The sequence below is a fragment of the Palaemon carinicauda genome, chromosome 15, assembly GCF_036898095.1.
Source record: "Palaemon carinicauda isolate YSFRI2023 chromosome 15, ASM3689809v2, whole genome shotgun sequence".
In the NCBI taxonomy this organism is placed as follows: domain Eukaryota; kingdom Metazoa; phylum Arthropoda; class Malacostraca; order Decapoda; family Palaemonidae; genus Palaemon; species Palaemon carinicauda.
This window is the reverse complement of record NC_090739.1, coordinates 129,856,894-129,877,849: the sequence shown is the minus strand read 5'-3', so window position 1 is coordinate 129,877,849 and position 20,956 is coordinate 129,856,894. Positions and strand designations below refer to the sequence as shown.

The following is a 20,956-nucleotide window of genomic DNA, read 5'->3' as shown; positions in this document are numbered from 1 at the left end:
AAATCGAACACCATACTAAAATGAAATACTGTACCTTATCCACACCAGCCAATACAGCATCTTTTATTCTTGCCAGTTGCTCAAACCTCATTAAACTTTCCCATGCTTTTCTCAGCTCATTCAGCCAATCTTCTGCAAAAGGCATCACTGAAAGAAGTAATAAATACCATTCATTATTCATATGCCTAAAATTTCATTGGAAATTGCAGTTATTATTTTTAACTAAAGAATATTGACTTGTTTTCTAAGGTAGAAAAACTTTTAACTCTTAATCATGTAGGAAAAACAAATGACTCAAGTATTTCGCTTTACTAAATGATCGTTTCATTCTACCAATTTTACAAATAAACTCTCCAACGATGAAGTTATTTACCCCTGCCTCTACATGCATTTCCATTAGTCTTGGTCTCCTCGTTATCATTGATAATGTCATCATCACCCTTATATCATTATCATCATCACCTTTATTATAGTTATTATTATTATTGCCATTGTCATTTTTATTATTTTATTTTTTAGAATATTACTTGAGATTTTCTTACAAATATTTCTCTATATTTAGCCCCACAATTTGTAGCAGAGTCATGTTTCGGGTAATGACCACCTTCATTGTGAATACAAATTTTAGTTGCTTGATAAGTTTTACGACAAAGAATGCCTATACTGTGTATATGACACATCAGCAAAGAATACAATTATGAGGTAGAAAATTTATAGAAAGCCTAAATATATTTCAAATTCCTATGGGTGGTATTTCATTAGTTTTCTTTTTTTGGTGCTACTATAGTGTGATTCCTACCATCAGGATTCTACTATGGTGTGATTCCTACCCTATTTTTCGGGTATGAGGTGATTCCTACCAAAGGAGGATAGATAAAACATACTTCTTGACACTATTCTACTCTATTCTATTCTATAAAACATGGTGAGAAATCCATAAAATGCACTTAGGTTAAGTTAGGTAAAATGGTCGTTTTGTTTACACTGCTTGTTTAGTGGGTTTGGTAAGGCTTAATTGTGGTGTTACTCTTGTAATAACACCTTGGAAGGGGAATATTACATTATTTGGTTGTTTGCTTGGTAGGAACCACCCTATTGTAGGTCTGAATCCCCATACTGAGGTAGGAACAGAAAATGAGGGTAGGAATCACGCCATAGTAGCACCATTTTTTCTATTAGTTTTAACATCCTTAATTCCCGAGGATTTATCACAGACACCCCATTCTGTCTAGAGCAGGAATATCTATAACAATGTTTTCACACTTGGATATAAATATAGTAGAATGTAGTTGACCAATGTCTCGAGAAAAGACAAAAAATTGATAGGTCTCCTCACATAAGAAACTTGAAATATCTCTGTAATAAAGCTGACTTATATAAAATTCACCATAGAGATACCCAAAGATTTTCAAGAAACAAAGTATCACATATAAACACCTAATGTTGTCAAAGAGATAAAGTTTAAGGATTACCAATGATGTAAGAGCTACTGTACATCTAGAATATTTGTTGGTTCATAGGTAAGTTTGTGTTTTACAGGAATACAACTCGGTAATAAAGATAATTGGCAGAATAAATTAAGCATAAGAAGAAGACTGGTCAAGATCAACCTTTGCCATGACATTTTAATCCTAATTTCACCCCTGCTATAAAACATGGGCTCTAATATAAACTATTCATCTAAAATATGGGCTCTAATATAAAATATTTACCTAAAATACGGGCTCCAATATAAAATATTTATCTAAAATATAGACTCTAATATAAAATATTTATCTAAAATATGGGCTCCAATATAAAATATTTATCTAAAATATAGACTCAAATATAAAATATTTATCTAAAATATGGGCTCTAATATAAAATATTTCATTATCTAATAGTCCACTATTCAATGAGAAAAACCAAGAATTAAGTTGCATATTTGAACTCTAACTTAATTCATTTTCATATACTTTTATTATTTGTATATTGAATCATTCAGAAGTTATTTTAACTATCTTCAGTTTTTTAATTCAATCTTCTAAACATTACTATTTGAAAATAAAATTAAAAATGTCTTGTTCTTTTGTACGACACGTGATAACCTTCAAATGGCCGTAAGTAGAACAACTCTAAGGATAGAACCCTCTTCCTACCACTACCCTACCCTCTCCAATCCCCTACCAAAAGAGAAATGTAATTAGAAGGAAACAGAAGGCAAGAGATAATTCTTGTGTCACAGAATACTCTGCAAAAAACACGACTTAAATCACAAAATGGACCTTTACTAGAAATCTTTAAACATGAATCTAAATTGTTTTAGTAACTGCTAATTCATTATTACATTTTTTTAATCACAACTCATCTTATTATAACATGGAATTTTCTATAAAAAGTACTTACCTCTACTCAGAATTATTCTCATTCCTCGCTTAATTTTCTCCACAACAACGGTATAATACTTTTCCAAGTTTTCTCGCTTTGAATTTTCATTGAAATCTCTATATATGTTTTCAATGTACTTCACCACCTCTTGAAGTTTCTGGTAAGTTGCAGAAGACTTTAGTTCAAGACCAACACCCTGGAGCCATCCTAATAAAAAAGGCTATAAATTAATTATCAGAGCTTTGTGATTTGTTATGAACTTCAAGAAAAAATCCATATATAATTAATGTTAATGGAATATAAAGCATTGTCAATAAGGATATATTTTGACATTAAAGCCTTAATAAAACACTTTGAGGAGAATGGTAGAACTTAGTCTGATGACAAATGTGACTGCTTCAAATAAATGTAGCACAATAAATCTGTTATTAATATACCCATCACATTCTTCACGAAATTCCAAGCGTTTGTTTCCACGTCATCAAAAGTCCTTAAAATGTGCGGCTTATAATTGTCATAGACAGCTCGCCATTTACTTCTCAGCCATTCCCCAACACTGTCAGTGAAGCCTTGCACTGACTGGCTGACTCTGAGGTAAAATCGTTTGGCAAACTGAAAGAGAGGACGGTGTAGTCTATTAATACACAGGCAAATAAACAAAACAATAATTGAATAACCCCATAGAAAAAAAGGCATTAGTCATTTCTTAATCAAGGAGATTCTGTAAAGTTGTTTCATTTAAATCATAACAAGAATTCCTATTACCTTAAATAGAAAAGGTTAACGGTTCCCTTTTATATAGAATAAGCTAATAATTCATGCTGTCACTTAAATGACATCTTGCAGCATATAAAACACAGGTAAGCCTTAAAGTATTCTAGTTAACAGCCATTGTATCCTAATTTGATTTATTATGTTTGCAAAATTAGTAATAGCAATACTGGGGAATGAAGGGGATGCAAGCATAAAATAATTAAAAGTTTTTGTAGGCTACTTGAATGGAAAGCTTTGCAAGATAAGTGCATAAAATATTTAGAATAATTGTATTTACCTGGTCATACATTTGAGCACATATCGATAACACATTTTTTATTTTACTGGTTAAACTCGGGCCAGAGGGATCCTGTTGTAAAAAAAAAAAATAACAATTATTTCAAATACAATGTATGCAAAGATTATGCATCATAGTTTTTAGCATAAAAACTATGAAAGAATCATATAAAATAGATAACAATTTCATGCAAGTTCACATAAATCTATAATAAATTTTAGAAGAATACAGAAAAGTAGGAAATCACTTACGGGATGGAAGATATGATTGTATATATTTCTAAGGTTCTCTAATAAAGCTTTCATTTGTCCCCTGACAGCACCACTTTCCAGTTTTGTCTGGAGTCGTTTGAATGCCGGGCTTTAATGGAAGTTTGTAAGGAGAAGAGAAAAAGGTATCAAGTTGAAAAACCTTCAAGCATAAAGTATGCAAGATATCAAAATATATTCTACACAATACATTGGAACGAATCTCTTTTATCAAGGAATTTTGAACGTAAAATTCCCAGCTTTGGATCTCTGAGTGTATTCAACAAACAAAAAATTATAGGATAGAATTTTAGATACCAGTGATAAACTTACATATCTTTCAGAGTTTTATATATACTGCTAAACACAAACTTGACTGATTCTTGAACTTTGAGCTCAAATGCTGTGGAATTAATGTTGTCATAAAGATGCCAAAGGTCCTCTACAAATTCTTGTGACTCATTCCTAGAAATAGAGAAATAAAGAAAAGATTTAAAAATATCTATGTACAGCATACTATAGTAACTAATAATAATTTTAAGCTTGCTTATATACCATTAAAATATCTGTTCCATTAGTCTAAATAGGGAGGAAAATACCAAATGACTAATCACAAAGTAGTTATGTTTATTTGATGAATAAGCAACCTTCTGTCAGGTTTAACTAGACCTAATGGTCATCCATTTAGATGTCCATTGGATTATTACTTCTCTCCTCTAATTGGGTGAAATTTTCCAAGTGTCCCAGCAGATTGATTAAAATGCTGCATATTGCTGCAATTAGACAGTTATCTCCCTAATCAGATAAAATTTATGTTATATTATTTGATAGCTCAATAAATTTTTTTCATGCTCCCAGATTGGATGAATATTTTGCTGTGCAGTAATGTGGTGAATGTCATATTCAGAATTTCCTAATGATAATGTTTATCATATTCTACACTGCATCTAATAGAGAAATTTGTAGTTTACTTGCTAACATAAACCAAATAATGTACAGTAGTCTAATAATTGTACTTATTGTGTCCATCTATGTGTTTAAGGCAAAATCTATGACGAAGTAGAATTATATGATCTATGAAATCACATACAGTATTACAGTCACTATGAAAAATAGTATCTAGATTAGAAATTTTCTTCAAATTATTGAAAAATATCATAAAGTAACAGAAATGAGGAAAAAACTGTTCACCACTTCTAGTCACCTGAAATCATCAAGTAATGGTTTGGAGATGTCTATCAAATCTTGCAATACAGGCTGCAATCTTGAGAGAGCTTCATCTCCAGCCTTCCCAGCCATCATCATAAACCATTCTTCAGCACTCTGACGTAAATCGTAAGATGCCCCGACGATCTCTCCAAGTTCACTCTGCAAAACACATTTATACTTGCCAATAGAAATATCAAGGGCTTTTTTTCTTTGCTATACCATGGTGAAAATATTCTACTGTATCCTGAATACCAATTCAATCACATCTTATTTGATGTATTATGATGAGATTTGTTAAATGCAATCTATTCTTAGAATATTTTTTGTAGCTATTATGACTTGGATTATTGTCTCAGATGTATTAATCTAATTGCTATGTCATGGCAAAAAATGGTTGACAGGAATTCTAAGATATCTTTATAGTGCTTCTATGAAGAAATATTAGTTTACTAGAGACCTACCGTATCGTTCACGTTTTACATTTAGATATAGAGAAAATTAGCGTACTGATACAGTATCAAGAATATACTTAGGATGCCCGATGGAATAAATGATTTGATGTAGTAATATTTCCAATATCTTTTAAAATAATACTATTTGCTAAGAGTATTCTAAGAAGTTTTTGTATCTTCATACATGGTTACATTATAATATTTATTACCATTTTGCTGCTACTCTCAATTATCATTCTAACAATCCCATTTATTTTAAATATATGAAAAAATACCATATTGATCAAAATGTTTTTAAGCATAATTTCAAAACAACAGGGTATCTTCCTCATTAAAATGAATATTTAAAATCGCTCAATTCCTACCCACAAATACTGGCACTACCAAGTCTATAAATATGCTAGCAGATATGTTACCATCATTTCATCCTTCAACTCAGGTCTCCATTTCAGGTACGATGTGAGAAGCCGAGAATGATTCAGCCTGAAGGAGAACTGAGCATCTGAAACCCAATAAGGTCGTTTCTCCTCTTCTTCACTCAGTCTGGCCGGTCTTCGGTGCTTCATAGAGAAGCGAGCGTGACGTAGGTCCTCAATCCCGCCTTCCAACACAACTTGTTCAGCAATAACTGAAACGAAGAAGACCATTTTATAATAGTATTGGAGTACAATATATGATATTCTATTTTCATTGTCTTCTCATCTTTCGATAAGTATTGTTGTTGCAAAAATTCCTGTATTCATTATGTAAACTTAGGAAAGTGAAAGATATGTTCTTCCATTCCTAAATTGTTTGAAAAAAAAAAAAATGGCTTATCTTATACTTAAGGTTTGCTTGACAAAAGCAGAAAGCACTAGAGTGATAAGATAGAACTTTCGGTACTAACTTAACTTGCCTACTCCAGGGAAGCACTTGAATCAAATGATGCATTCTGGGGACATGGAATTTTCATGTAAAAACAATAGACCAAAACACCATAAAGAAAACTTACATCAAGGGATGAGGGGATTTTAAGAAGACTACATCAATGGAAAGGGAGACTCCATTTAAGACTTTAATAGGAAAATGGGGATTTTAACAATCCTTACATCTAGGGAAAAGGGAATTTCCAGAAGAACTACATCAAGTAAATAAGCATTATGTAGAAGAACTACATCTGGATAATCATGGTTACATAGAAGAATTACATCCCAGGAATGTCATGTAAGAGGCATGTACTGAAGAATGAGCGCTCTGACAAAAAAATTAAGTAAAAATATACTGCAACAAGTGTTATGTAAAAAATATCCTTACATCTGGGGAATGAAGTATCATAGGATGTATCATTGGAGAGGAGGTTGTCGAAGGTAATAGTGACAATTGGATGCGAGGGGTGTACTTGCAGGTACGTCATCAATGGCACGTCCTGGTCCGGTACACTGGTGGCTGCGATGGTCCACTGTCCTTCTGTGTCCTGTTCCATTTCCACGTGGATGTCAATCAACTTCCTCCATGTGTCAAGCTGTAGCAGTGATGATTCAAAGGTTTAAAGGTCGCTTGTGAATGGCAGAGGTAAGGGAAAGGATAATGCCCTATGCCTACACACAGGATAATGCCATAGAGACTAGCTATATATAAATATGATCAGTGATCAAGCTCATTTCCATCACGCTAGGATTAGGGAGGGCCAGGCAATGGCTGCTGATGACTCAAGTAGACTTGTAGATTAGTCCAAACATCCTACCCCTTGCTCACAAGGATAGCGAGGTTGCAGACACTACTAGAAACTATCGAGCTTGAGCAGGTCTCAAACTCCCGTCCAACAGATTGGCAAGCAGGGATGTTTCCAATATTATTCGTGACATTTTCAAGTCATTCTTAGACAACAAACATATAGGCAATAAAAATATTTTCTTTATACAGGTACTCTGAATTACCTTCGGATTGATAAATGTGAAAACTAGCTCACTGGACTGGGCTGAATTTATCACTCAGTGAATATCAAAGTCAATAAAAATGACAAAACAGTTTTTGAAAACTATGACACATAAATACAGTACACATAAAACCCTTGACAAAGAGAGAGAGAGAGAGAGAGAGAGAGAGAGAGAGAGAGAGAGAGAGAGAGAGAGAGAGAGAGAGAGAGAGAGAGAGAGAGAGAGAGAGAGAGAGCACTAATCACTTATGTCCATATACTGTAGGTATTGGATAAAAAAACTTAGCACACCAAATGCCTGCTCTTGTAAAGATTGCTGTATATATTAAAGCCAGAAGTAAAGTTCTAAATATTTGAAAAAAAAAAAAAAACCTTTGGTGTGTGAAAATATCTATGAAATTTATATCTCAGCAGGAGACAAATTCACACATTGTGACACAACTGAAACCAGAATTTGCAACTATAACAGTAACACATCTTCAGTCTTTAGCAGTTTTGCTTGGTTACTAAAGCATTGAAATAGTCGAGAAATTCCGGGTACATTTTAACAATGAGAAAACAGTACTTATGTAAAATAAAATTCTAAACTTAGGAAAGTTATTTAGTTTGATGGTTTTAAATATATAAGAATTGGTAACTCTGACTAAGACCGTAATTTATTTGGTCTTTTTTATATTTACCTGGTTAAAACATTGTTAATTTTATCTTAGCTGATTTAAAATATAATATGAGTTTGGCATGAAGCCCTGAGTAATTATTAGCTGACAATAGAATTTTCTTTATTCTATTAGTAATTTTGTTCAGAAAAGCATCTTTAAAAAAGCTGATAACCCGAGCTGAAGGAAGCTAAACACAAAAATTTACTTAACCTAATTGGAGCATACAAGTAACTTTCCCTCGCTATATACAGTAATAGTGACATGACTGCTAGAAATCTGCTTGTCATTTGTTCATTTAAAATAACATTTCACCCAATCAAGATTCAACAGAAGATAATATACACAAAGCAAAGATGGGAATCTAAATGTTTTGCAAGGAGAAAAACAGAAATCTTGCTTACCGAAGTCTGCAAAGTTTGTTCCAAAGTGTCCACGACGGTCACGAAATATGCCGTGCTGGTATATTCGGTCTTATTGGTATACAGGAAATGCTGTAGTAAAGAATATTTTCCTTCATCCAGAGTCAGTGATCCATTGGTTTGAACCAGCAAGCTACAAAAGACCATTTACAACATGATATATTATCAGGGGGTAGAAGCAATTTCTTCTATAATGTTTGAATGATGTCTCTAGATATATGAATGAATGAATATTGCAATCTTAATTACCCCCCTTTTACCCCCAATGGACGTACTGGTAGGTTTCACGAAACTCATCCCTTTACCCCCATGGACGTACCGGTACGTCCTTGCAAAAAACTGCTATTTACATTTTTTTGCATATTTCTGGGTCGACCTGTGGCGGCCGGTGAAAAGGGGTCCTTCTAATACACTTTTCTGATAAAATCTTCCAATTATACCAGAGAAAGATAAAAGCATGGAATGCAGAGGTTACTACCCTCGCGCGAGCACCTTGTGGGTGTCGTGTATAAAGCAAAGGCACGTGAAAGCCACTATTCATAGGCTGTCTTCCATTTAGTTACTGTAATTCCTTCGTCAAAGGGATGGGCCGATACAGAGGCACCAGCCAATCTACCAGAGCCACGCCACCCACGTCCCGACGCGAGCGCCATCTGAACATCATCCTTCTATTTGGACTTGCTCGAGTGTGTGTAATTTGTCGTGCTCTCGGCGTTTTTTCACACTTGTGGATTTATTTCGTCATGACCGAAGCTCCATCTTCACCCATTCCCATGTTAAGTACCATAGTTTGTTTTGACAGCTTTTTGTAGTACCGGGCTTTTGTCATCTAACCAGTATATTCTGTTTTATCTTTACCGTCTGGGCCCGTCCGTCGGCAGCCATTGTTTGTTCCCTTGTCTTGTTGGGAGTTCATCTTAGTCTTGCCCGTTTGGTACTCTGTCACTTAGGTTCTTGGTTAAGTCACTGGCCTTATGCCTTTATGAACCATCATTATTATTATCGTTATTATTCCCATGGTACTTTTTGCTAGCGAGTCTCTGGCCTTATGCCTTTATGAACCATCATTATTATTATCGTTATTATTCCCATGGTACTTTTTGCTAGCAAGTCCAGTCTGCGAACAAGAATAGCATTCTAGCTTTATTATAGTTTAGTACCCACCCCCCCCGAGGCGTTTGTCAGTCGACTATTTCCCTTTAATTCAGGTTTTAGCAGACGTTATTCTTCGTTCGTAGTCTTATTTTGATGTTACAATTTTATCATTATACGCTTATAATAGTGTTGTGTGCTTATTAAGTCCTGATTTGTAACCACGGGAGCGAGAGATTGGGGTTCCCGTTTTCTGTTCTCAGTCACGAGTTACCCCTTTCTCTCGTTTTCTTTCTTAACTCAGGTGGGTGAGTGGATTTCCCGTTTTCCGTTTTGTGCGTTCAACGAATTCTCCCTTCCTCACCCCTCCCTCTACGGGTGTATGATAGCTTACGAGTTATTTAGTTTTGGTTACTTTTCAATTGTTAGCGTTATTTATTAGGTCCCGAGTTCCGTCCTCTCCCTGTTACGGCTTGGGAGTAGTTCTGAACATTTTTCCACTCCGCCTTGAGTTCTACTCCGCCATGAGGGATTCTCAATGACTTTGGAACTTTTGTTATACTGTATATTTATATTGTTTAAATACAACCCTCTGGGACGGCCTTCATATTGTTTAGATACGACCCTCCGGTGGCCCCTACTCCGGTCTCAGGCCACGGCCATATCCACACAAATATCCATTGTTACTACAATTGAGTTATTATTCACAATAGAATTATTCAGGACCTTTCATCGACCTCCGGCTTCACCGGAGATCGTCAAGACGCTTTACTATTATTAGCCTTAGCCTTTAGCTAAGGCCTGTGTTTTATAAATTTCACAATTGAATTATTATTCACAATTGAATTATTCAGGACCTATCATCGACCTCCGGCTTCACCGGAGATCGCCAATACACTTCACACTTATATTAGCCTTGCCTTTAGCTACGGCTTGTGTTTTATATTTATTTTACGGGCCTGTCACTGCTTCCCCGACCCTCAGAGGTCGGCAGATTGCTTTAGATTATTTATTCTTATTTCATTATTATCACTTTTAGAATGATACAGCCCCATTGCCATTGCTGGAACTTTCATATCTAATATATTTTAATAGGGAGCTCCGGCTCTCACTCACTGAATTCCCTTAAGCACCAATATTGCAATAAACTAAGCTCTGTTAGTAGATTTTTAATCCCTCACCAGAGTTTCAAGGAACATCCAGACTTATGTCTCCTTTCTTTTACAGAAGGTCCGTTGTACTGACCAAGGATGCCCTGCCTCGTTCAACGACCCCGTTGGGCATGACCTCTGTCGGTCTCACGCACACTGCGCCATCTCCTTTATCCGGGAACCGGGACAAGCCCCTTATATGGTTTGGTTCCCGGATTTGTACTCGCTCTGTTACGAGTTGTCCTCAATACTGTACTACTGAACGATGATGTAAGTGGGTTTTCCTTTTGTTCCTTATTTATCTTTGGCAGACAGTAATGGTAGGTTTCACAAAACTCATCCCTTTACCCCCATGGACGTACCGGTACGTCCTTGCAAAAAACTGCTATTTACATTTTTTTGCATATTTTTGATAACTTTTCCAAAATAATGAGACCAACCTGACCTCTCTATGACGAAAATTAAGGCTGTTAGCGCAATTTAAAAAAAATATATTGCAAAATGTGCTTGAAAAAGAAAACCCCTGAGGGTTAAGAGATGTAAAGTTCCAAATAGCTTTGGGGGTAAAAGGGCATAAAAGTATGATTTCTTAAACCCTCTATCTGAATTTAAAAAGAAAATTTCTCTTTATTTCATATTCAACAATAACTTACAATCTACTATTTACATAGATATTTACGGCATGAAATGACACTTACTTTGAGTCGACGTGTTGTGCAAGAATTTTGGTGTTGAATATCCTGGAAGTGGGATTGCTTGCATCATCAGAGACGATAAGGTCAAATGCGACATCTTTGCTTTCCTCTGGAGAATACTCGAGCTTCACTTGCAGAGCTAATAACTCTTCAGCGTTTTGTCGAAGCTCACCAGCTAGTGTTACATCCTGTTAACAAAAGGCAAATATGAAGGTTGAGAGAATTTGAAGAATTTAATATTATGATTTAACAAATACAAATTAAACTTGATTAATCAGAATCTTAAGGCAGATTTAAATCTAACAAGCACTATTCTATTAGGTCAGTCCAAGCTGCCTGTGAGACGATTGTTTACATTCGAGATAAATAGCCAGTTCTTTCTATCATAAACATTAAAATACAAAAATTAAGCAACATAAGAAATTTAAAGATTAAAAAATATCTTGACCATTTTATGATCACAGAAAAAACCTCTCTTCAAAAGTGTCAGCATTTTAGTTTGTGGCAGTAAAATCAACCTCTGAATTACAATTTGAAAATGAAAAAAGGAGGAATAAAACTAGCACATGAAACCTTCCTAACTAGAAGTTACCTTCCTTATCGCCTATGGCACTACAAGCTAAAATGAAATAATCAAATCCTCAAAAAATTGATTGCGTATCATTTATATGAAGTTTGTTTTTGTTTCCCACTGTTTATCCTGTGGTATCTTTTTGGTTACGAATGAAATAAGGCTCTAATCCCCCTTGTTATCAATGTCTATCTTAACTGCATGCTAAACCTCCACTTAGTTTTACATTTGAAATAGAAGAATAATTGAAGAAAGTGCTAGATAAGCACTTGTTGCTTTTATTCCCTCCAATATGAGAATCAAGTACTTCTTACCTCTTCCAGCAAAGGATGCTGAAGACTGACAAATGCCTTGTGAAGTACTTGCTGAGCCCCACTTTCATCTACATATCCTACTTTACCAATGATTTCCTCCGGTTTGCTGGAAAGTCGAAAAAACAAGATGTTGGTTTATCTGATTCTAGTACTTGTTGTAGTGAAATAAACACAGCATAAAGGCTTTGATAAACAATAAAAAAGTGACACAAATAAATACATGCATTATGAAATAATATTCTAATATTATTTGGCAAATACACCTGATATCAGCAAAACTACCATCAGCTTCTTGAAGAACCTTTTAGTAATGTTATGTACCATACATCTTAAATACCTTATATATTACAGTACCATATCCTGTGCAACTTATTGGATATGGTGTTGTGTTGCACTAAACATCATCGGATTTGTAAATACAGTACTAACAAAAAAAAGTTTGCAAAGGATGGTCACACATGATAACTCCTAACTATACCCTAAGTCATAGTAACCATTACTGTTCTATAATAGAAATTTGAAGTATCTATTCTTATATACAGGAGAACAATATTCCAATAAAAGAAGAACAAAAAAACTATGACATGTCACAAATGGTAGAATCCCCAAAGAAAGAATGAGATCTCCCAACAAAACCAAAGTTTCTGGCATCATTAAAAGATGTTTCCAAATGCTGTAAAAAGAAATCTTGAAGATGAAGAAAACTCAGATATCATAGATAATACTCTTAATGATTAAGTTTGGTGTTAGAGAGACAAAATATGGAATGGGAGTATAGTATAACATTTTAGTATTACTGCAGTTCAACTCCATCTACAACATACTTTACAGCTTAAAAATTTGTTTTTAAATCATAGCCATTTCAATTTGCTTTTGGGGAGAACAATTGAATAAAGACACTGCAACGACCATCTACTGTGCTATCTTAGCACATATCTACACATGTATCAATAATCTATGAAGGTAAAGTCCTCTCTCTTTCTGAAAAACGTTCAATATAGGACTTTGTTGAACCCTTAATTCTATCAAATCTCATTTATTTGTCTGTCTTCATATTTCTATCTACTGCAGAACAAATCAAAGGTGATAATGTAAATATTATTAACAATGAATATCGCTACCTTATCATACCTTGTATTTTCATAGTCCCAGTTATATTTGATGAAAGCATCTAAGCCATAAGGCGACCTCCTGTAGTAGCCATCGAGTAATACTGTGCGATATGGCTGAGAAAACTTTCCTGTCAGTATGTGTTCTTTGGTGAAACCCTGCAAGTAAACAGATTTATAATATCCTACAGCAGCAGAGAAGATAAGTCACAGCCTGGTTGATGGTTTGATTTAGGTGAAGTAGAACTTACACCAATATGGATTCCTGTTGTTGTTGTTGTTGTTGTTATTAGTATTAATATTATTATCATTATTATTAACTAAGCTACAACCAGTTGGTAAAACAGGATGCTATAAAACCAAGGGCTCCAACAGGGAGAATGTCAATAAGGAAACGAAAGGCAGTATAGTGTGCCTGAGTGTACCCTCAAGCAAGAGAATAAAAGGCCTAGTGTAGATCTATGGACTTTTTTGATCAAGCAATACAATAAAAGCTGGGCTAGTAGAAATAAATCCCTTTACCATGAAGAATAAATCATCTTACATAAAATCCCAAATTAAGATTAAGTCAATGAAACTCGGAAAATCCACAAAATAATGTCTTCAAGTCTGAGCAATTACTCAATTTTCATAATTTTGATTTTTATATTAAAATAAGTGTCCAAAGTATAAAGTAACCTGAAACTCACACCCTTAGTTACCTACTACTTAACCTAGGAATGCTATTCAAGTTGGAATTATAATATTCTTGGAAATTAAACAATGAATTTTCAAAGATTCAAATATTATCTTCAAGCAGAATTTATTATCCTAATAAATTGTGATAGAATTTCAAAGGAAGCTAAAATAACCCTTTTACCCCCAAAGAACGTACTGGTACGTTTCACAAAACTCATCCCTTTACCCCCATGGACGTACCGGTACGTCCTTGTAAAAAACTGCTATTTAAATTTTTTTTGCATATTTTTGATAATTTATTTTAGAAACTTCAGGCATTTTCCAAGAGAATGAGACCAACCTGACCTCTCTATGACGAAAATTAAGGCTGTTAGAGCAATTAAAAAAAAAATATACTGCAAAATGTGCTTGGAAAAAAATAACCACTGGGGGTTAAGGGTTGGAAATTTCAAAATAGCCTGGGGGTAAATGGGTTAATGGATTTACTTTCTTCGAAAATGCTTTACATCTTATTTCAGTTCACCCCCACAAAAATACTAATATGAAAATAAATAAAGGTTTAAGATCTATATAACTATGATGTATCCTTATATAAACCTGCTAGTGATATTAACGGCATGGGAAATGAACCTACTATAATGGAAACTTCATAACTAGATAAATAAAGTATGATGAATTCCGTCATTACTGATTTAATATTAATGTGTAACATATGTTGAAACTAACCCAACATAATAAAGTCATGCAATATATAAAAAGTAAAATAGCTTTTTATGAAGACTTCCGAGCTGAGGTATCTTATCAAGCAGGAAAACAATATATTTTGATGCTGTTCACACAATACATTAAAGTTATCTTTTTCCCCTGGGCTATTATATTATGATAATAGGAATGAGCAGGCTACATTAATGAAGACTGAACACTAAAAATTATATTTTCAAAAACTGTTATGGGAATTAGCCCTGTTAAGTACTTCAAGTACACTAATAATCAAGATTAAACTTTTTGCAATATATAATTTTCAACTGAAGTCTAAAAGGGCTAAATGATACATTTTTTAGAAGTCCTTACCTTTGATATATCTTTCCAATCAATATCAAAAGCTATTCTTTCATCTTTAGACCAAGAAAGTAAGAAATTGGTACGGAAATGATCGGGAGTCAAGTCGTACCCCATGACCAACACTATTTCACGGCCCAGAGCATTACCTGAAGAACAGAGTGAAATCCATTTAGCACATTTGTTCATATCATGAAATTATATAGTAAACAATGGGGCTACAAATCACATTGTGTTTATCAATGTGTCAGACACTGAGAACCAAGGATAATCTCTATAATTTGTTTTTGATAACTTTTCTGAACTGTACCAATCCATGGCAAACCAACTAATATCTACAACAAAATGATAATATAGTAAAACCTCTGATTATGAATTGCCTTCCAGATATGGCAGAGTTGTGCTTGAAGGCGAGAGTAACTTTCCTTTCGGGATAAGAAAGGTCATACAGCTCCAATGTCGTCATTTTCTGGTAGGAAAAAATAAACGGAATTAGATACTGTATTTATATAGTCTGTAAATATCTTGACCACGAATTAAAAGAAATCTGACAAAACATAAAAGAACTAGTATATGCAACCTGTCATAAATGCCTATTAAATATTTATATAGATATGCACACACACACACACGCCTTTCTCACTAGAGATATGACTACTCCCTCTCCTTCCCTCCAACCAGACGGGGAGAGCTGAGTGTAACCACCAGAAAGAAATATATCTATATATATAGTCAGGCACTAGCTCTTTGTTATATAAGGGAAATAAGGAGCCTTAATGAATATCAGGTAACTTACCTCCAGCTCTGTGCTTGATTTTCTTTTAGATTCTTTTGTGGAAGAAAATCCAAACGGCCACAGGAGATTGTCTAACTCAAAGGACGTCCTCTGCCTGTAAACTCCCTCGGCTAAGATCACAGTTATTCGGTCTACTTTCACCTTGACATTCACCACATTATAAGCGCATCCCAGCTCAATTGTGACGTCACCACTTGCAGGGAACTGAGAATGAAATAAAGCTGTCAATCATATGCAAGGTATAAGATTTTAAAGCTACATTAATCTTAGTTTAGATGAAATATTATCTGGGTTTACTTACCTCTGATGTATAATTTTCTAAGTAAATCATTTCCAAAATATACAGTAGCTAATATCCAAATCTTCAAAGAGCAGAAGTATTTCGTATTATTGATTTCATCAGTTTTGCTACAGTATGACTAGTATGAAAGGAATAAATTTTATTTTGACCCAAACGTGAGTATTTCTCCAGATATATCCATCGAGCTAATTAGCTTACCTTAAAGCCATAATCAATCTGAACAGTTTCATTATTGGTGAAAGCGGCAGTTATCTTTAATATTCCACGATGACCAGCTTGTAGGAATGTGTGTTTGAGGGAGGCTACAACTGGACTTCTACCCCAAGGCTCAGATATGCTATCACGGTGCGGCCACTCTAAGTGGTAATCACCTTCATATCCATGCTCTGTTAGCTCCTGTGGACAATTACAAAAACAGGGAATAATGGCTTTAGAAATAATTCTTTATTAATCTAAGACCCTCTTTGGTACCGAAGTTTCAGCTACACCTGCCTGTGTGAGCAGAACATTTACCTATCACACAAGCTAGAAAATTCTTTGCTTAGAAAACTAGTTTTAGATGAGCTACAATGTACTGGTAGAGGTATAATGTAAAATGTTCTTTATGATTAATGATAAATAATGAGGTAACCTTAAAACAATGTCTTAAGCACTATTTTTACATACTTGTTTGAAATTCAATGTGAGAGGTTGCTTTTCCCACATTGCTGTTGAAGATACGGTAATTTCCCCGTCGCCTCCGGGAAAACGACCACCTAACATACTACCCGTAATCGTTGTTACTTCCTTGCCCGTTTCTAGATTTATCCTGCAACAAAAATACTCATATTAAACTTGCGTAAATAACCACATTATTGAAAGGGAATTTCAATTAATCACACTAGTTTCAAAGCTAAAAGCCCTTATGAAAATTTGTGAAAAATTACCAAATCTTTCTTTAATTTTGAAATTATCACAAAATATATCCCTTTGTTATTTCCTCACTTCCCAGGTAATTAATTGCAGATGCCGCTGTAGTGATAGCACCATCACTACACCATATTATAAAGACTAATCAAGTTTCTTTAAAACCACAAATAGCATGTGGTTGTAAAAAAATCTTGAAGAATAGTCCTAAAAGTAATATGGCCATATATTCAACAAATATTTAGTTTACTATTTATTCATATTTCTAGATACGAGGTTTATAGACTCCCTGAATATCAGATACTGCAAGAAGTCTTTAAATGTAAATAGTTTAAGCTTCTTTGGAACAGCCGAATTCTGGAAATTATCTCCCATATGCAAGATACAATAATATAAATTCACCTGAACAAACTTTTATTTTCAAGAGTCTCATAGTGAATAACAGCATTGTTTTCCTTCCAACTGGGTACCATTGGTAGATCTAAGGTGAGTTCTCCATCAACGATATTTCCAGCAAATGTGAAAAGTGTGTGGAGCACCACTTTCTGGGGTTCTGAATCTGCTCGTTTCCATTCCAACACACCAGTCATGTTCAGCTGATTGCCCTTCTTCCTCATCTGAAATAAATGGTGACCCATTCCTGAATTAAGAATAAGTCTTTTTCATCCATTCATTGGCAGTTAAAAGTATTTGAACCAATACATTGAAGTTTATTCTACATATATTAATCCAAGATTTCAAAATCTTACAAATAGTATACATACCTCACCAGAAAAACTATAATTAGACCTAGTCAAATCTAGTATGACAGTTGGTTTAATGATTTGGAAGTCATCATAGTGTTCAGCAATCGCCTTGAAGGAGATAGGATCAGCACCAGGCCAAAGCAGATACAAACTAAGCTCTCCTGGGTCTACTGTTACTTGCCGAACTGTTGCTTTCATAACAATATGGCTGAAAGATCAACAAAAACCTAAGTTAACTAGTTTTTAAATTTACTATACAATTTTCAATACAAAGTTTTAGTCATATTTTGATCATATCATAAAGTTTGTAGAGTAAATAGTTAACATTAATATTGCTATTTCAATAAAGATAAGTTAAGCTGAAATTAATTTTTCAGTTAGATAATCTCAAGGTTTTATAGCCAAGCTGTAGATGGACACAAAGAATTTTGCATGTTTGGACAAATTTCTCATTTGACCAAACAGCAATATAAGGGCATAAAGAAAAGGACCCATTTGAGGAGTCTAAACATCATACTTAGTACGGGACATCAAGAATGACTCCAGTTTCCCAATTTAGGTCTACCTTTGTAATCATAGCTTGGAACACAAGGAGCATTTTTGTTTCTATAGAGGTAAAAGGTGTTTTTCAAAAATAAACGTTAAGATTCCCCCTATTTAAGAATACCATTCACATATGACAATGAAAACAACTATCAAGTAAACTACAGTTTTCCTTTATTCCCAATGTTATAACCCAGGAAAGCTCTTTATTAACCCTTTTACCCCCAGGCTATTTGGAACTTTTCAACCCTTAACCCCGAGGGGTTATTTTTTTTTTTTCAAGCACATTTTGCAGTATTTTTTTTTTTAAATTGCTCTAACAGCCTTAATTTTTGTCATAGAGAGGTTAGATTGGTCTCATTCTCTTGGAAAATGCCTGAAGTTTCTCAAAAATTATCAAAAATATGCAAAAAAAAAATATAAATAGCAGTTTTTTGCAAAGACGTACCGATATGTCCATGGGGGTAAAGGGATGAGTTTTGTGAAACTTACCAGTACGTCCTTTGGGGGTAAAAGGGTTAAGCAGTGAACAAGTTTTAGTGCAATTTGATAATCACTACAAAAATACCCCTTTCTTGTTTCTTCTGAATGCCAAGTGAACTATTGTAGAAAAGGTAGGAAAAGGTTGATTCTTCACTTCCTGCAGAGAAAGGGAAAAGGGGATTCTGGCTTAGCAAAGGAGCCTCAAGAACTTCCAGAAACTCTTGGCTATAATGAATGCACCCACAGCAATTCAATCGTGATAGGTTCCCACATCAGGCTTCACTTAATCATACCTTTGCAATGAATTCTCAACCAGTCCAAACAGGATGAATGGTCTCTGGCTCTGAATCATTTTAAGCTTGTAATGTAAACTGAATTTCAGTAGTGTAAGGCGAGTGGCTTCTTGGTAGCCTTACAGATACATACTGGAGCTTGGATCTGCCTCGCCATTATTCTCATACCACAGAGATAATCAATACTTACTCAAGGTAATCGTTATTGCTCTTGACATCCGCAGTCAATGAAACATCAATTGTATCATCCGTGGAATGGTTGATCACATCAAGGTCAAGAGTAAAGTATTTCTTAGTTCCTAGTTTATTCTGGAAGTTGAACAGCATCACACCCTGCACTTCACTGATTGACAGCTTCCTGAACTCGATGTCTATACTACGTGATTCTTCAGAGTTCCCCCATCCAATTTTTAAGTAATATGGAGCTCGGAAACGTCTGAAAAGTTGTTTTATCATTATTATCAGGAGGTCCACTTGGTTACATGTTAATTGATAAAAAAGATTAACTTTTATGGTAAGACTAATATCAATACAGTACATGGAAAGTTGATATTTCTAACTGGCAATTTTTCTAATGCAAATTCATAATGCAATAAATTAAAATCTAATTCTATACTTTCTAAGCCTTTCATTTCTCTTTGGCTAGACTAGTCTATTTATGAAATGGACTGGACTAATTAGAAATATCAAGCTTAATATCAGACAACCAATGATTAGTATGCCTTCTTGGAAAACCGATCAAATGTATTTACAGGCAATTTCAAATAGATCCAAATTACTATCAGGCTACCTAATAGGTGGCATATTAATTTTTCATAATTTACAAATATATTTATTTCCCATATCCCATGAGCTCTCATAAATATGTAAGTGTGTGTGTGTATGTGTATGTGCGTGCATGCGTGTGTGTATGTGTTTCGGGAGCATATAGTTAAGAAATAATCATGAACTAGCGGTATTAGCTCGAGCAATTAAAATTCTGATTCTGAATGATCTAGCAAATTTAAAGAATGACTTAGATATTCAAATAAAATCTTATGAAACATTCCATTTCAATTATTTCCCTTTGGTCTCTTGATTTTATTCTATGTACTTTCCCACTTTCAAAATTCTGCTAATGTATGTTACTTTGGTGATTACTACTAAATTTCTGGAACTTCATAGGTTCACACTTGATGCAAATACTTTTCAGTTGAATAGGTTGACCAAAGACTCATAGTTTAAATTTGACTGATTTATATTAAAATTGTTATTGATTTTAATATCTCTTGTACTTTTACTTATTTCTCATATATAGTTTATTTGTTATTTCTCTGCTTTCTCTCCACACAGGCCCTCTTTTCCTGTTAGAACCCTACTGTTTGTAGCATCCTGCCTTTCCAACTAGAGCTGTAGCTTGGCTGCTAAGTAATAATAATAATAATAATAATAATAATAATAATAATAATAATAATAATAATAAAAATAATAATAATAATAATAATAAAGTCACACTAAGAAAAAGTAAATGACTTCATATGAAATTATAATACTTACCTCATATCCATATCAAAGTTAACTTCTCTGAATCCTTCGTGGGGCGTGGTAAGATGGGCAGCCAGCTTAAATGGCTTGTTGAGGGTGTTAGTCAAGGCTAAGTTGACAGTGTAACGCCCTTCGCCACTGCCTCGCTCTCGCTCTACCTAAAAAAAACTTTTATTTTAGCCTTTTCAATCATTTAGAAAACTGTTGCATAGCCAATGCTTGCAAAAAATATATAAAACTGTATTTTTTTTTTTTTTGGGCAAATAATGGTAAATGGTCCCATATCTTTTAAAAAGTAGTTACACCTTTAGTCATGCACAAACTATTACCCGAGATTTGATGTTGCAGATAAACATAAATCTGAGACATTTATGT

The 20,956-nt window shown here is 34.2% G+C and overlaps 1 protein-coding gene across 2 annotated transcripts in view; it reads right to left on the bottom strand.

The window, feature by feature from the left end:
* The window catches only part of LOC137654743 (uncharacterized), a 156,342-nt gene that overhangs the window by 31,206 nt on the left and 104,180 nt on the right, over window positions 1–20,956 (bottom strand). For both annotated transcript variants that reach the window (XM_068388660.1, XM_068388661.1), the window contains exons 46-67: window positions 20,594–20,739; window positions 19,248–19,493; window positions 17,757–17,946; window positions 17,395–17,609; window positions 16,753–16,894; window positions 16,285–16,482; window positions 15,786–15,989; window positions 15,353–15,458; window positions 15,002–15,138; window positions 13,275–13,411; window positions 12,144–12,249; window positions 11,262–11,446; window positions 8,303–8,453; window positions 6,621–6,828; window positions 5,744–5,955; window positions 4,871–5,034; window positions 4,000–4,131; window positions 3,670–3,778; window positions 3,419–3,490; window positions 2,805–2,979; window positions 2,386–2,574; window positions 35–147 (exon numbers count right to left, since the gene is read on the bottom strand). In XM_068388660.1, the coding sequence (XP_068244761.1) occupies window positions 35–147; window positions 2,386–2,574; window positions 2,805–2,979; window positions 3,419–3,490; window positions 3,670–3,778; window positions 4,000–4,131; window positions 4,871–5,034; window positions 5,744–5,955; window positions 6,621–6,828; window positions 8,303–8,453; window positions 11,262–11,446; window positions 12,144–12,249; window positions 13,275–13,411; window positions 15,002–15,138; window positions 15,353–15,458; window positions 15,786–15,989; window positions 16,285–16,482; window positions 16,753–16,894; window positions 17,395–17,609; window positions 17,757–17,946; window positions 19,248–19,493; window positions 20,594–20,739 (3,537 nt within the window). The remainder of the gene's footprint in view (window positions 1–34; window positions 148–2,385; window positions 2,575–2,804; window positions 2,980–3,418; window positions 3,491–3,669; window positions 3,779–3,999; window positions 4,132–4,870; window positions 5,035–5,743; window positions 5,956–6,620; window positions 6,829–8,302; window positions 8,454–11,261; window positions 11,447–12,143; window positions 12,250–13,274; window positions 13,412–15,001; window positions 15,139–15,352; window positions 15,459–15,785; window positions 15,990–16,284; window positions 16,483–16,752; window positions 16,895–17,394; window positions 17,610–17,756; window positions 17,947–19,247; window positions 19,494–20,593; window positions 20,740–20,956) is intronic.